Source organism: Chiloscyllium punctatum, chromosome 4, assembly GCF_047496795.1.
Source record: "Chiloscyllium punctatum isolate Juve2018m chromosome 4, sChiPun1.3, whole genome shotgun sequence".
Classification (NCBI taxonomy): Eukaryota; Metazoa; Chordata; class Chondrichthyes; order Orectolobiformes; family Hemiscylliidae; genus Chiloscyllium; species Chiloscyllium punctatum.
The window spans coordinates 69636362-69649091 of record NC_092742.1 but is presented as its reverse complement, the minus strand read 5'-3'; the positions used below and the strand labels follow the sequence as shown (position 1 = coordinate 69649091).

The window sequence follows — 12730 nt, the reverse complement described above, 5'->3', positions numbered from 1 at the left end:
GGATGGATGAAGGATTTTGATAAAGTACAAAATACTTTAATTGCCAAAGAAGTTACTTGTAGTAGGAAACATTGTATAAAACAGGTTAAAAGTTAATCAAGCAATTGATTACATACAAATGAGAGTTAGAAGCAAGAACAGGACATCTGACCCCTCAAGCCTGCACTACCATTCAATTAAAGCAGTTGACTGTAATCTTAATTCAGCTTTCCCACATTCACAGATAAACATTTACCCAGTTCTCAAGAACCTGGCTACCTCGGACATAAAAATATTCAAAAGATCCTCCCTTAAAAAACACAGGATGCTGAAAGCAGAGAACTCAAAGACCTTGAAGGGAAAAAATAAATGCCTCATCTGTTTTAAATAGGTCACACCTTTTTTTTAAAAAAAAAGACTAACTCCTAGTTCCAGATTCTCTCTCACACACACAAGGAAACATCATCTCCATATTCACCCTGTCAAGACTTCTCTGAATTTATAATGTTTCAATCAAGTCATCTCTGAAACTCCAGTGGATAAAGGTCTGTTCTGTCTAACTTTTTCACCTAGTTATAGTAGTCAACCTTCCCTAAAATGCATCAAAACAAGGCCTACTAATGCAATGCAAATATATTAAATAAAATTAAATCACTTACTTGCAGTACTCATGACATTCCGTCCCAGAGTATTAGTGTTGTTATCACTGCTACTGCGACTTAAATTCATATTATTGGTGGCATTGGTGCGTGCTATATTAGCCACTCGACGCACAAATGATTCCATAAGACTGGATGCTTCCCTTGAAGATAAATTGGGTACACTGGCACTTGAGCTCATGGGTGCGCCAGCAGCTAACAGTGAGCTTACTGAAAGTCTGTTACTTGCAGAAGAACTAAGTGGGCGTTGTGACGTTGCTTCTTTGTTTGATGACTCAGCCACTGAACTAACATCAGGGGAACTCACACTAACAATACCCATTGATATTGCACCAGATTCTCCAGAGTTACGTATTGAGGCATCAGGACCAGATTTCCTATCCACATTTTCACTTCCTGTGTCTGCAGTCAAGGTGCTGGTACTGGCACTAGATGTTGATTCGGTTCCTCCCTGGGGCAAAATATCAGTCGTAGAAAGGACAACAATAGGTTCATGACTGTCTGTACCAGAAGCAGCCGTCTGTTCCAGTACGCTTTCAGATCTGCGATCCACTTTAGATGAACTCAAGCTTATATCGCTGCTACTAGCCACACTGCACACAGAACTGCTGCTTCCTTTTCGACTGGAGGAGCCCGGTGCAGTGGCCACCATCTTGTCTGGGCAGTTGTTTTTCACCAAGCTGCTCCATGCTTGCGCTGTGCCTGAAACAGTGGATGAAACAGGTTTGGGTGATGGCGCTGAATCAGGGTCGTACCCTGGTGCAAGCTTGAGGTCAAATTTTCCTTCTGCGCCCATACGGTAAGAGTTAGAGCCACCAGCATCCCAGGTGACATCAATCCAGCCTGGAAAGGGACAGGAGTTTATCAGACCCAGCAGAAAGCAGACAGCAGCTATATGGACAGCAGCTTCATCCAATGAGACCAGACTATTACTTTACTGGAAGCAGTAAATTAAAATAATTTGCATTGTTAATAGCTAAACATACAATTATTTTCTGCTTAAGTGTTCGTTGTCTGAAGGGGGAAAAATATATTAAAGGTACAAGGGAACCACACTCTGCACAAAGGAACTCAAAACAGTTCATTGTAAGGTGTATTCATTGCAAGTATTACTAACCAATAGCTTAACAGATCTACTTTTGCTGTTTAACATTCATATTGGAATTAATCATAAAATTATAGTCTGGTCCCAGTGAAGTACTGTGAGAAGGAAAAATTGAGTAACAGGGAGATAAAGAAATGTACTGCAAATGCCAAGCTGAAAGTTACACAGAAAAGAGCAATACCTGGCAACACTATGAATATAGACCAATTGTAGAAAACTACCCCTTAATTTCAGTTAAAGGACTCTTAATTGATAACATGTGTCGGAGACCAAAATAATGCAATGCGCCCCTGAACTAAAAAACACCAACTGAAAAACTAACGCAGGACAGTTAGTTGTAATTCTGAAGGAGAACGTTAAAAATGTCTTTCCTTCCGATTGTGATGTGTGCGCAAGTGGCAACCAGCCGGTTATTAAGAGGTTACAGCACAAAACCTTCCCTAACAATCTCATCAGAAAGGTTGCAAGGAGGCTGGCATGAAAAATGGAGAAAGGAAGTGTGTAAACATTGTTCTAAAGTTAGGGCAGAATCATGTTGTAGGAAACCTTTATTCTACATCCCTTGTACTACATCTGATGTGGATGTGCTTGGTTCTGGATTAGTGGTGCTGTAAGAGCACAGCAATTCAGGCAGCATCCGAGGAGCAGTAAAATCGACATTTCGGGCAAAAGCCCTTCATCAGGAAACTTTACTGCTCCTCGGATGCTGCCTGAATTGCTGTGCTCTTACAGCACCACTAATCCAGAATCTGGGGTCCAGCATCTGCAGTCATTGTTTTTACCTGGATGTGCTTGGTTCTGATGCATTTACACCTTTCATCTTGATGAGCAGAGAACTTAAAGTAGGGTGAAAAATGTTCATCCATTTAGTTACTAGTTTTCCCTGCAGCACTATCTAACCATTTAAAATTTTTAATAACATAGCCTTGATTTTCTAAGCAATTCCTTTTGAAGACTTTTTTTTTAAACACTTCATAAGATGTGGGCATCGCTATCAAGCTGGTATTACCAATCCTTACCAGCCTTTGAGAATGCGATGGCATACCACCAAGTTTTAAACACTGTTGTCTGTGTGGTACAGATACACCTGTAGTGGTCAGGAAGGGATCGCCAGGATTGTGTTTTTTCACTGCTACAGAGTGACACAGTTCCAAGTCAGGGTGGTGTGGATGAGGGGAATTTGTAGGTGAGAGCACTCCCATGTACCTGCCAATAAGCTCCTTCCAGGTGGTAGAGATCATAGGTTTACCAAGATGCTGTTGAAAAAGTCTAACGAGTTGCTGCAATGCATCTTGTAGATGGTACATACTGTTGCAACTGTCAACGGTGGTGAAGGGATTGAATGCTTAAGGTGGTGGATGGGATGCTAAACAAGTGGACCGCCTTGTTCTTGAGGATGTTGGGCTTCCTTACATGCTGCTGGACCTATACTTGCCTAGGCATGTGGAGGTAGATGGTTTTCAGAAGTCAGGTGATGCACTATTGGCCTGAAAGCTCTCAGCCTCTGATCTGCTCTGTAGTCACAGTTGGTCCAGTTTAGTTTCTGGTTCATGGTAACTGCCAGGATGTGAACAGTGAGGTATTTAGTGATGGTAATACAATTTTTAAAAAAAATCAAGGGGAGATGGTTAGATTCCCTCCTGTTGAAGATTGTCATTCGTCACTCATCAGCCGAAACCCGAATGTATTTCCGGTCTTGTTACATGTGGACACCACTGCTTCAGAATGAGGAATTGTGAACATTACTATACACTGTGCAATTACCAATGGACATGGTTAGTTTTGATCTTTTGACGGATGGAAGGTCAGTGATTAGATTACTTACAGTGTGGAAACAGGCCCTTCGGCCCAACAAGTCACACCGACCCACCGATGGGCAACCCACCCAGACCCATTCCCCAACATTTACACCTTCACCTAACACTACGGGCAATTTAGCATGGCCAATTCACCTGACCTGCACATTTTTGGACTGTGGGAGGAAACCCACGCAGACATGGGGAGAATGTGCAAACTCCACACAGACAGTTGCCTGAGGCGGGAATTGGTCTCTGGCGCTGTGAGGCAGCAGTGCTAACCACTGTGCCACATTTAAGCCCAAAGAACCCATGCAACAAGATATCCTGCAATAGAGACGACTAATCTCCGAAAATCATATCCACCTACCTTTGAGTAAGGTATGTCTCAAACCAGTTGAAGAGAGCCCCGCCAGGCCCTCCCCTCCTCCAGGTTTTAATGAAGGCAGGAGTTACATGGCCCTGGCTAAATCGACACTGAAGTTTAGTGAGCAGGTTATTGTTGATCAAATGCTACTTAATATTACTGTTAACAAGTTCTTCCATCACTCTGATGATAGTTCATAGGAGACTGATGGGGGCATTAATGGGCTGGGATTAATTTATCCCATTTGCACAGGATATATCTGGGCAAATTTTCCAAACAGTCAGGATGTACTGGAAAAGCTTGGATTGGGGCAGAGTTAGAGTCGTATATACAACACAGAAACAGACCCTCCAGTCCAACTCGTCCATGCTGAACAAGCTTCCGAAACTGAACTTATCCCATTGACCACTATCCTTCTAAACCTTACCTATTCATGTATAGTCCAATTGTTTTTGGAATGTTGTAATTGTACCTGCATACACCACTTCCTCTGGCAGTTTATTCGAAACACAAACCACATTTGGTGTTTAAAAAGTTACCCCTCAGGTCCCTCTTAAATCTTTCTTCTGTCACCTTAAAAGCATTTTGAACTCTCCTACCCCAAGAAAAAGATCTTTGCTAGTTACCTTATCTATGCCCCTCATGAATTTATAAACAAGTCTTCAATACTATTGCTAGAATACTGTTAGGGCCCATGACCTTTGCAATGTTCAACAGCTCAAGCTGTTTCTTGATATCATGGGGAATGAACAGTAGGAGGAGTAGAGGGCTGGCATGTAGGATGCTGAGGACCTCATCCATTCTTTCCAGTAAACTGTTTATATAACTGAAGGTAGGTAAAACCAAAGACTGCAAGTGCTGGAAAAGCACAGCAGTTCAGGCAGCATCCAAGGAGCAGGAAAATTGACGTTTCAGGCAAAAGCCCTCAGATGAAGGGCTTTTGCCCGAAACGTCAATTTTCCTGCTCCTTGGATGCTGCCTGAACTGCTGTGCTTTTCCAGTACCACTCTAATCTAGAACCATATAACTGAATGTGGTCGGCCTGCTGAGCTTAGATTTGATCCTTTGGTTGAGAGATTGCTTTTGTCTATTTATTGCACATTACTTTAACTTTACAGCACGCTTTAGTGCTATATTCACCAGTTTTACACCTCACTTTCATGTATGCCTGCATATCATCCTGCTCTCTTCAATGATCCAGGGTTGATCCGCAGACACATGGAAAATGGGAGCAGGTGTAGGCCATTCAGTCTCCACCATTCAGCATGATCATGGCTGATCATTCAACTCAGTATCCTGTTGCTGGCTTTGCCTCATGCTTCTTAATTCTTTTGGGCTAAAAGGATGATGTCCATCTCCTCTAGAAAACATTAAATGTTTTGGTCTCAACCAGCCTCAGTAGCAGAGGCTCACCACTCTAACTGAAGACATTTCTCTTCATCTCAAACCTAACTGGCCTACACGTATCCTTAGACTGTGACCCCTGGTTTAAACTGCTCAGTCATCAGCAACATCCTTCCTAAATTTACAAAGTTTAGTCCTGTTAGAATTTTATAGGTTTGGAGAGTCCTCCCTCATTCATCTCAACTCCAGCGAGTGTATCCTAACCAATTCATATCTAAGTCCTGCCATTCCAGGAAACAATTTGACAAACCTTTGTTGCACTCCCTCCATAGTCAGAACATTCTTTCTCACATTAAGGGACCAATACGCTAAGGCCTTTTACAACTGCAGCAAGACATCCCCACTCTTGTACTCAACTGCTCACAAATTGCCTTCTTCATTGCTTCCTGCAGCTTAGTCCCAATGACCGATGAAAGACACCCAAGTCTCAATGCACCTCCTCTTTCCCAATTTATTGATGTTGAGATAATCTGCTTTCCTATTTGTGTTCCCCAAGTGAATAACTTCACACTTTATCTGCTATGCACTGGTCCACTCAACTTATCCAAATCACACCAAAGCATCTTTGCATCCTGTTCCTGTGCTCTTTGTTGACTACCTTCCACAATCAACTTCACCAGTTAAGTACTCAAAAAATTCCAGTAGATTTGTTGAGCACAATAAATCTTTCATAAATCCACACTAACTATCCGGTCCCATCGCTGTTTTCCAAGTGTTCTGCAACTCAATCCTGTATAGTTGACTCCAGTGTTTTCCCACTACTGATATTGGGCTAATTGGGGTTAAACCCCTTCTTTATTAGAGGGGTTATGAATGCTATCCTCCACTCCATAGTGCTGCAGGACCACTTCCTAAATTCTCAGGGATTTAGATTATCAGGCCCCAGGGATCTTTCTCAGCAGCCTTTAAGTTGAATCAATCTCCCAAACAACATTTTCGTACGAACTCTGATTTCCATCTGTTCTTCCCTCTCACCAGACAATCTGTGATGCACCACCTATATCTGTGATGGAAGCAAACTGATTCAAGGAAGCTAGATAATTATCTGATTAGGAGAAGGCTAGTGAAAAGCACAAGGTAATTGTTTCTTTTGTGACCTTGCATAGCCATGAGGTGCTGAACGGCTTTCTTCTTGGACATTAGTCAAGCACAACAAGCCTTAAAAAGGTTCCTCCTCATTAACTGGTGGACAGGTGTTTAAAGCTCTTAAAAAGAAATTAATATTGCCTTGTAATATGAACTCCAGTTGTCCATCACCTATGTTTTTTCTGACATAACTCTTTCTTGACAGCAAGGATAATATTTACCATCTCCTCATTAACCTATTATTGGAAAATTAGGGTTACTACTTTCACTATTTAGACTTCCATGAAATACTTTTCGAAAACTGCTTCAGAATATTTTTCTTCAGTTGTGATTCATCCACATCCTACTTGGATATTCCTACAAACTTTTTACCTCGGTGAAAACTAAAACAATTACTTTCTTTCACATTCACACTCCAACGTAGAATTCACAACCTCAAAGCCCAAGCAGTAATTTGTTCTGATTAAGTTGGACAAAAGAACAGCGATGTTTGATCTGAAAATTTAGTTAGCAAGCTGAAAATTTTAGTAACTGCTTTTAGTTAACAACTTGCTTTTAACACCACAAGGTGAACATGAAGACACATGACAGAAAAATAACATTTTTATACCAGTGATTCCCTCACAGCATGTTCTTAGATACTATCCTCATGGGTTTTCACTACCTTGCACAGGGAATTGTTTTTTTTAATTCATTCTTGGAAACATAGACATCAATGACTACCCAGAGGACAGTAAGAATCAACCACAAGAGTCACATGTAGATCAGACCAGGTAAGAATGCAGATTTCTTCCCAAAGAAGATTAATTAACCAGATGGGATTTTCCTGAAAAATTGGCAATGGCTCTATGGTTATCATTAGACTCCTTTTCCTGGGGATAATTGAATTCAAATTCTATCATGTGCCATGGCAGTTTTAAAACCAGGTCCATAGAACATTACCTGGTTTACTGGATTAATAGCCCAGTCATAATACCACAAGGAAATCACCTCTAAATTCCAAGGAAATTGAAACAAATTGCATCCAAATTTCAAAGGTTTGTTTTTGATCAACAAAGGCAATGGTCAGTCCAAGTACTGACCTATTTCTTTTTGTATTTGGTTGTAATTTATTTCATTTTACTATTGGGAATTAATTCAAGTTAGAGTGAAACTTATTGTCATGAAATGCAAGAGAAATAGGAAAGGCTACAAAAGAGCAACTCATTGACAACTCCATAAGAAGCATTACCACTACTTACGTATTTCACAGCTAAGTCCCTGAATTTACATTTCACAAAAACCTGGACTGTTGGTTTAACCATGACCTGGATTTCAAAACGAAGACTCCTGATTTTCTCTGCAAGACTGCTGCACACCAGTATTACAATTAATCTTTACAACACTAAATGCAGTCAAAACAAATCTTACTGGTTTACCATTATGCAGTTCTCCTGTGATAGTGCCTTCACCTGGTGGATTGCCATCTTGATCTCTCCACTTCCAATCGATGCCCCTAACTACACGTGCACCTGGCACCATGTACTTCAGAACCTGAGAACGTACAAGGCGTCTTTGTCTCCTTAAGTTCGCTTCTGCTTCCTTAGCTGCTTTGCCTATTAAGCAATGTTAAAAAGAAATCATGATGTTTCCTTTGATAGAAAAGATATGATTCAATTAATGGTACAGTTTATGAAAAATGTTGGTTTGTAAAACTGTCGCTCTGCATCAAATATATTAACCAACTAGCAAGCACACACAAATTTATTTTATTACTTAGGTCATAAAGCCCAAACATTGGTCCAACTCATCCATGCCGACCAAGTTTCCAAATTAAACTAGTCCCAGTTGCCTGCATTTGGCCCATATCCCTCTAAATCTTTTTTCTATTCCTGTACTGTCCAAAATATCTTTTAAATTTATAACTGTACCGACAATAATCACTTCCTCTGGCAGTTAATTCCACGCACAAACCATCCTCAGAGAAAAGTTGCCCATCTGGTCCATTTTAAATCCTTCTCCTGTCACCTTAAAAATAGGCCCACTAGCTTTAAAGTCCCCTACCTGGGAAAAGATCATTGCTATTCACTTTATCTATGCTACCAGTGATTTTATAAACAAGTCTTCCGTATTATTGCCGAAATAATGTGAGGCCTGCAATCTTTGCAGTGTTCAATATCTTAAGCTGTTTCTTGATATCACCCTATCTTTGCCCCACATTCTTTTATATCTTTAAACACAGGGGCCAGATCTGCTAACATAGTGCTGAACGCCAAATTATCATCATTGTTAAGTTTTTGCAACAATGGGAAATCACATACACTGCAATTGCCTGTGAAGTTTAAACTTTGCCAGGCATACCTGAGACACCAAGAACATCTTTGGCACTGATGTCAGAGTGGGAAACCTGCACTAACCATGCGATACTTACTTCATATTGACCCCAGCATTGCTCTGTTGTTCCATTTCAGGTGGAACTGAATGAGTAAGAGCAGATCCCTAAACATTCACATTCAACACCTGTTGCAGAACCCCGAATTGCTTCCATGACCAAAACTTCAAACCCGAACGCGACATCTGATATCACAAAAGGGGCCACAGCTGCTCCTCACCATCGTTCTTGTTGATGGCTACATTGAAGCACACTGCTCCTGAAGACCTGCCTGTTAGGCCACAGAGATAAGCTCACAATCAGTAGCAAGATCCCCGGCAATGTTGTTGACCATGTGAGTTGGATTAGGATCTCATTATTCTCTCAAAGACTTGAATAAAATCAATTCTTGTTCACTCTGGAGAAAGTTACGAAGCTTTGCCTATGTAATACAGGCTTAGAAATACAAATGTTGTCAAGAAACTGGCCTATAACAGGTTTATAAATCACAGAATGGAGACCTTATGGGAACTGCTTTTCCTTTATTTTTATCTTCAACTCCTCAAGACAGATGCAAATATGCCAAATTTCATAGTAAGCAAAAGCTTATAGTGCCTGATAAAGAATGCCGAATGGCTGGCATAAGGGCCTCTGATGAAGGTATTGCTCAAGAATCCAGGGAGATTTTGCTCTCTATGCTTCCATTTAATTTAGAAATGGTCAAATGTTTGGCTACAATACCTTTTCCTGCCGAGGACAAGTTCTTACGTAAAAATATTTGTAATGTGAGGAATTACATTAAAAATAAACTTAATCGAGTCAGGGCTCACAATGGCTAGCAAGCTTATTTGAGTTCCATATATGCAGTTCTCTGTGCACCTGGTAGGCCTCCATCTGCGCTGGACAAACAAATCCACCAACTGGCATATCTCTTATGTGCGCTAAAACAGTCCACACAGAAAAAACTGAGCATTACAATTAGAAAAATTTAGGTTCACTCTACAACCAATAACTTCAAAAAAAAAAAGAACTGCCTGGCATCCAAAAGGAAGAACCAAATAGGTTTCCTTGTTTAGACTGTTATAATGCAACACAAGAACTCAAATGGATATGAAACAAACTATATTCAATGGGCAAATATACAAACTAGTTTGGCAGGGGTGTGGGAATCAGAGCCACATATCTGACTGGGGGGGCGGGGGGGGGGGGGGGGGGGGGGGGGCAGTTGCAGATAGATTCACTACATCCTGTTACTGCCCTATCGGGAAGGTTTCTCACGAAATGAAACAAAGAGATTGGTTAAGGTGTGTCTGCTTTAAACGCAAGAGAGAGTGTCCGAAATAAGGAGCATGGATCAGTACTTGAGACTACGATGTTGTGGCCATAATGGAGAAGTGGGTTCCACAGGGGCAGGAATGGTTGCTTGATGTTCCAGGGCTTAGAACATTTAAAAAGAACAGGGAGAGTCTAAAAAGAGGAGGGGGTGTAGCATTGCAAATCAGAGTGCATCACAGCTACAGAAACAAAAGGTTGTCAAGGAAGATTTGTCTAATGAGTCAGTATAGATGGAAGTTAGGAACAGCAACGTAACAGCCACCTCATTGGTGGTTTCCAACAACCCCTAATAGCAGTAGAGAGATTAAAAAACTCATGGGCGGACAGATTTTGGATAAATGCAGATGTAGCAGGGTTGCTGTTATGGGTGATTTCAACTTTCCCTATAATCAACTGGAACCTCCTCAGTGCAGATGGTTTGGATGGAGCAGTTTTTGTCAGGTGTGTTCAGGAGGGTTTCCTTACTCAGTATGTAGACAGAGCAATGAGGGGAGAGGCCATTTTGGATTTGGTGCTCAGCAATGAGCCAGGACAGGTGTCGGATCTCATGGTGGGAGGACACCTTGGTGACAGTGATCACAACTGCTTCACATTTACCATAGCCTTGGAGAGGAAAAAGAGCAGTTACTGAGGGAAGATATTTAATTGGGGAAGAGGAAATTATAACACTAGCCGACAGGAGTTGGGAAGTACAGACTAGGGGCAATTGTTGCACAGAAAGGGCACAGCAGACATGTGGAAACGGTTTAAGGAGCAGTTGTTGCGAGTGATGCACGAATTTGTTCCTCTGAGACAGGTAAGAAGACTTAAGATTGAGGAACCTTGGATGACAAGAACAGAGGAGCTGTAAGGTGGTGCAAGCAAGGATCTAGCACAGCTTTACAGGAATACAGGCTTGCTAGAAAAGGAGCTCAGAAATAGACTGAGGAGAGCCAGAAGTGTGCACGAAAAAGCCTTGGCAAGAAGGATTAGGGAGAACCCAAAGGCATTTTACTCATACACAAGGAGTAGGAGAATGATCAGGGAGAAAGTAGGACTGATCAGGGATAGCGTAGGGAACCGGTGCATGGAGTCCGAACAGATAGGGGAAACCCTAAATGAGTTTTTTTGCTTCGGTTTTCACTAAGAAAACAGACCTTGTTGTGAATGAGAACTTTGAGGAGCTGGGATACAAGCCTAACAAGATTAAGATTGAAGAAGTTGATTTGCTGGAAATTTTGGCAAACATGAAGATTGATAAGTCCCAAGGGTCAGACCAGGTTTATCCTAGGCTGCTCCGAGAAACAAGAAAGGAGGCTGCTAAGGGTGGCGAAGATCTTTGCCTCCTCACTCTCCAAGGGAGTCGTACCAGATGATAGGAAGGAAGCAAATGTTGTTCCTCTTTTTAAGAAGGGTAATAGGGAAATCCCTGGCAATTACAGACCAGTCAGTCTTACATCTGTGGGCAGCAAAGTTTTGGAAAAAATTCCGAGGGATAGGATTTATGACTATTTGGAAACGCATGGCGTGATTAAAGGCAATTAGCATGGCTTTGTGAGGGGCAGGTCATGTCTCACAAATCTTATTGAGTTCTTCAAGGAGGTGTCAAGACAGGTCGACGAAGGTCGAGCAGTGGATGTGGTGTATATGGACTTCAGGGCATTTGCTAGGGTCCCCCATGGTAGGCTCATTCATAAAGTCAGGAACTATGGGATACAGAGAGATTTGGCTCTCTGGATTCAGAATTTATTGGCTGATAGAAGGCAGAGAGTGGTTGTAGATGGAAAGTATTCTGCCTGGAGGTCAGTGTTGAGCGGGGTCCCGCAGGGCTCTGTTCTTGGACCTCTGCTCTTTGTAGTTTTTATAAATGACTTGGATAAGGAGGTGGAGGGCTGGGTTAGTAAATGTGCAGATGACACAAAGGTTGGAGGCGGCGTCAATAGTATCGAAGGGCTATTGTAGGCTGCAGCACAACAGACAGGATGCAGAGCTGGGCTGAGAAATGGCAGATGGAGTTCAACCTGGATAAATGCAAAGTGATGCATTTTGGAAAGTAGAACTCAAATGCTGAATATAGGATTAAAGACAGGTTTCTTGGCAGTGTGGAGGAACAGAAGGATCGCGGTGTTCAAGTGGATGGATTCCTCAAAGTTGCAACCCAGTCGATAGGGTTGTTAAGAAAGCATATGGTGTTTTGGCTTTTGTTAACAGGTGGATCGAGTTGAAGAGCCACGAGGTTTTGCTACAGCTCTATAAATCCCTGGTGAGACCACACTTGGAATATTGTGTCCTGTTCTGGTTGTCCTACTATAGGAAAAATACAGGGGCTTTGGAGAGGGTGCAAAGAAGGTTTACCAGGATGCTGCCTCGATTGGAGGGCTTGCCTTATGAACAGACGTTGACTAAGTTTGGACTTTTCTCTCTGGAGAAGGAGTTGGAAGAGGTGACCTGATCGAGGTATACAAGAAAATGAGAGGAATGGATAGCGTCAATAGCCAGAGACTTCTCCGCAGGGCAGGACTGACTGACACGAGGGGTCACAGTTTTACGATACAAAGAGAAAGGTATAGTGGGTGCATCAGAGGAAGGTTCTTGATGCAGAGAGTTGTGAAGGCATGGAACGCGTTGCCAGCGGTGGTGGTGGTGGAAGCAGGGTCATTAGGGACACTT

The 12730-nt window shown here is 42.0% G+C and overlaps 1 protein-coding gene across 8 annotated transcripts in view; it reads right to left on the bottom strand.

The window, feature by feature from the left end:
• The window catches only part of hectd1 (HECT domain containing 1), an 81897-nt gene that overhangs the window by 18299 nt on the left and 50868 nt on the right, over nucleotides 1-12730 (bottom strand). For 6 of the 8 annotated variants that reach the window (XM_072568974.1, XM_072568981.1, XM_072568978.1 and 3 more), the window contains exons 24-25: nucleotides 7815-7991; nucleotides 639-1481 (exon numbers count right to left, since the gene is read on the bottom strand). In XM_072568974.1, the coding sequence (XP_072425075.1) occupies nucleotides 639-1481; nucleotides 7815-7991 (1020 nt within the window). The remainder of the gene's footprint in view (nucleotides 1-638; nucleotides 1482-7814; nucleotides 7992-12730) is intronic. The other 2 variants (XM_072568979.1, XM_072568980.1) reach the window with 1 other exon arrangement.